Source organism: Eimeria necatrix, genomic scaffold, assembly GCF_000499385.1.
Source record: "Eimeria necatrix Houghton genomic scaffold, Enh_scaff1432, whole genome shotgun sequence".
NCBI classification, from domain to species: domain Eukaryota; phylum Apicomplexa; class Conoidasida; order Eucoccidiorida; family Eimeriidae; genus Eimeria; species Eimeria necatrix.
The window spans coordinates 2462-4961 of record NW_013654948.1 but is presented as its reverse complement, the minus strand read 5'-3'; the positions used below and the strand labels follow the sequence as shown (position 1 = coordinate 4961).

At 43.7% G+C, this 2500-nt stretch overlaps 1 protein-coding gene across 1 annotated transcript in view; it reads left to right on the top strand.

The window, feature by feature from the left end:
* ENH_00013710 (hypothetical protein, conserved) overlaps positions 1-394 on the top strand; it is a gene marked incomplete at both ends in the record, with an annotated part of 1643 nt that extends 1249 nt beyond the window's left edge. Inside the window, 2 exons of the mRNA XM_013584271.1 lie at positions 1-24; positions 230-394. The exon at positions 1-24 is cut by the window's left edge and continues 62 nt beyond it. Of these exons, the coding sequence (XP_013439725.1) occupies positions 1-24; positions 230-394 (189 nt within the window). The remainder of the gene's footprint in view (positions 25-229) is intronic.
* Between the last annotated feature and the right edge of the window lie 2106 nt (positions 395-2500).

Below are 2500 nucleotides of genomic sequence, written 5' to 3'. Positions count from 1 at the left end.
ATTTCTCTTGTTGTGGAGCCTCGGGTAAGCATCTTTCAGGGTTTAGGGTTTAGGGTTTAGGGTTTAGGGTTTGGGGTTTAGGGTTTGGGGTTTAGGGTTTAGGGTGCCCCTCTTCGCGTGGCTGTGCCCCGCAAAGCGCAGCTGGAGTTGGCTCTCGAGCTGCAAAGCAGCGGCGACGTTCTTGAGGGTTTAGGGTTTAGGGTTTAGGGTTTAGGGTTTGGGTGTTCAGGACGCGAAGCGGCGTTGCGAGTTCACTCTCACGAAGTGTTTAAAACCTCTTTTCTTTTCTCGCCATTTCAAACTTTTGCCTTCTTTTCTTTTTTTAGTTCCCAAAACCCTCAACAGCTCCCCTGACAAACCCTTGGAGGTTCCCGCGCCCTTCCGCGCCCTCTGACCTCCCCAAACCCTTTTTTAGGGTTTCCGCTCAGTCTGACCTCCCCAAACCCTTTTTTAGGGTTTCCGCTCAGTCTGACCTCCCCAAACCCTTTTTTAGGGTTTCCGCTCAGTCTGACCTCCTCAAACCCTTGTTTTCGGCTTCCTGTTTCTCCAACCTCCCCAAACCCCTTTTTAGGGTTTCCGCCCAGTCTGACCTCCCCAAACTCTTATTTTCGGTTTCCTGTTACTCCGACCTCCCCAAACCCTTTTTTAGGGTTTCCGCTCCCCCTGACCTCCTCAAACCCTTTTTTAGAGGTTTCGCTCACTCTCGGCCTTACAAACCCTTCTTCACGGTTTCGTGGCCTTATCTAGGGTTTTGGCTCTTTCTTGGCCTTAAAAACCCCTTTTTAGGGTTTCACCCCACTCACGGTCTCAAACCCTTTTCTAGGGTTTTAGCCCATTGTCGGTCTCACCCTTTATTAGGGTTTTGGTTCACTCTTGTCCTTAAACCCCTTTTTAGGGTTTCAGCTTGTCCTCGCCCGCAAACACTTCTCTAGGGTTTTGGCTCGTTCTCAGTCTCAAACCCTCTTTTAGGGTTTGCAACTTCTCCCCAACCAGCCTCCTAGTGTTTTCGGGGTTTCCCACAAACCCTTTCTCATTTTATTTCAAAAGCTTCTCCGAATTACTTTTAATTTATTTCGAAAACTTTTTTAAAAGTGAAAAAAGAGAAAGAACGCTGCTGCTGAGGTGTACGTACACCTCAGCAGTGCGCGTAGTAGTAGACGCAGAAACCCTTCTAAACCCTAAACCCTAAACCCTAATTTGTAGGTTATTGTTCAGTTTCGCAGCTCGAACGAAGCGGCAGCAATGGGGGGAGGAGCAGCAGCAAGAGCAGCAGCAGCAGCAGCAAAAGGTAGCAGTAGCATTTTAAGAAAAGTCTCAAAGAAATGCGAAGTGTAGTATAAAGCGCTGCAGCACTTGGAGTGTACATACACCGCGCGCGCTGCTGCACCCCACACCGCAGTGTACGTACACTGGCAAATCCACATTACCAATGCGAAACAAAATGTTTTTTTGCACTTTCAACGCAAAATAAAACACTTCTCATTTAATTAAATATATAATTGTTTTATTAATTCATTATTTTGTCTTTTTTGCATTTTAAATGCAGATTAAAGCGCCATTTGTTCTGCAGAATGCGGTGTATGGACAGTTGCACATGATCAATGCGGTGTATGTACACTGTGGCATTCGCGTTATTGACGCGGCGAACCAAATCACCTTCACTTTGTTTTATTAACGCGAATTATATTTATTTTATTTGTTTTATTTATTTTATTTGTTTTATTTTGTCTATTATTTCTTTATTTCTTCGAGGCACTGAGAGAATTGCGTAGAAAATCGCAGCCAATTGACTCATGAACCTTCGTCACTTTTTATCTTTTATTACCTCCAGCCTTTATTATTTGTAATTGAAAGCAGCAGCAGCAGCAGCAGCAGCAGCTGCTGCTGCTGCTGCTGCTGCTGCTTCCTGCTGCAGCAGGCAGCACAAAACTCGCGGCACTTCAGGAACCACCAGAGGCGGAATGCAGGCGCCTTATGCCCATTTATGAATTGCATTTTCGATTTAATTAAATATTTCATTTAAAAATTAAATCAAAATTCAATTTCGCATTTATTTCATAACCTTCAGCACAGGCCTGCTGCGGTGTACGCGAGCACCGGCAGTGGGGTGTACGTACACCTCAACTGTCCCGCTGGGGTGTACGTACACCTCAACTGCCCCGCTGGGGTGTACGTACACCTCAACTGCCCCGCCTCTGCTCCGTCCCAAAGCTCCATTTTTCCTCGCCATTAATATAATTAGGACTTTATAAATGCAGAAGACCTTCTAGAATGCAGAGGGGCCCTCAAAAGTTGATTATTTTGCACTTTTTTGCCACTTTTTTGCCTTTTGCACTTCTTGTACATAATAAATTGTCCATATATAACATGTATATGCTGTATATAAGAAGTATTATGCACAGTAAGTACAACAGATGCTATTTATCCATTATATATCCATTATATATATATATATATATATATATATATATATATATATATATATATATATATATATATA